This window comes from Buceros rhinoceros, unplaced genomic scaffold (genome assembly GCF_000710305.1).
Source record: "Buceros rhinoceros silvestris isolate BGI_N320 unplaced genomic scaffold, ASM71030v1 scaffold18347, whole genome shotgun sequence".
NCBI lineage: Eukaryota > Metazoa > Chordata > Aves > Bucerotiformes > Bucerotidae > Buceros > Buceros rhinoceros.
Window position 1 is genome coordinate 3,546 of NW_010420603.1, and position 645 is coordinate 4,190.

The window sequence follows — 645 nt, forward strand, 5'->3', positions numbered from 1 at the left end:
GTTGCCAGCCAGGAGCCTGTGCCGGAGCGGGGAGGCTGGGCGCTGTCTGCAGCGGGGGAGAGTTGGGCTCCTCTTCGGCGGCTCCTGACGGGGCTGCTCCTCCTCTGCAGGTGCCGCTCCGTATCTGAAGACCAAGTTCATCTGTGTCACCCCGTGAGTGTTTCTGGGGGTGTCTGTGAGTGCTGGGGGGGTTGTTTGTGTGCTCAGCCTTGCTCGAGGCGGGGTTTGCATCCCATCACTGTGGGGCTGAGCCGGGCTCCAGCTCGCTGCCCTAACCACAGGCTGGCTCTTCCCTTCCTGGGGCCCCTTTCCTCTGGCACAGGCTGGGCTGTGCCCTGGGGCTGGTGGGGGCGGGGAGAGGGGGTGTCGAGAGCTCTGGCCAGGCCCTGACTCCGGAGGTGTCTCTGCTTTCCCATTCCTCCCTCGGGCAGCACCTCCTTCAGCAACACCATCGACCTGCCCATGTCCCCGCGCACCCTGGACTCACTCATGCAGTTCGGCAACGGCAGCGAGGGAGCAGAGGCCAACGCGGGAGGGCAGTTAGGTGAGTCGGGGGGGTCGAGTACCTGAGGGGCTCCTGGCCATGGCCACACACGCGCTCTATGACCCCCAGTTGTGTCTCCCTGCAGAGTCGCTGCACTTCCA

At 65.9% G+C, this 645-nt stretch overlaps 1 protein-coding gene across 1 annotated transcript in view; it reads left to right on the plus strand.

Annotated features, from left to right (window-relative positions):
• Nucleotides 1-544, plus strand: part of STAT3 (signal transducer and activator of transcription 3 (acute-phase response factor)) — a gene marked incomplete at both ends in the record, with an annotated part of 3,895 nt that extends 3,351 nt beyond the window's left edge. Inside the window, 2 exons of the mRNA XM_010139365.1 lie at nucleotides 111-153; nucleotides 432-544. Coding sequence (XP_010137667.1) covers nucleotides 111-153; nucleotides 432-544 — 156 coding nt within the window. The remainder of the gene's footprint in view (nucleotides 1-110; nucleotides 154-431) is intronic.
• Nucleotides 545-645: the final 101 nt, after the last annotated feature.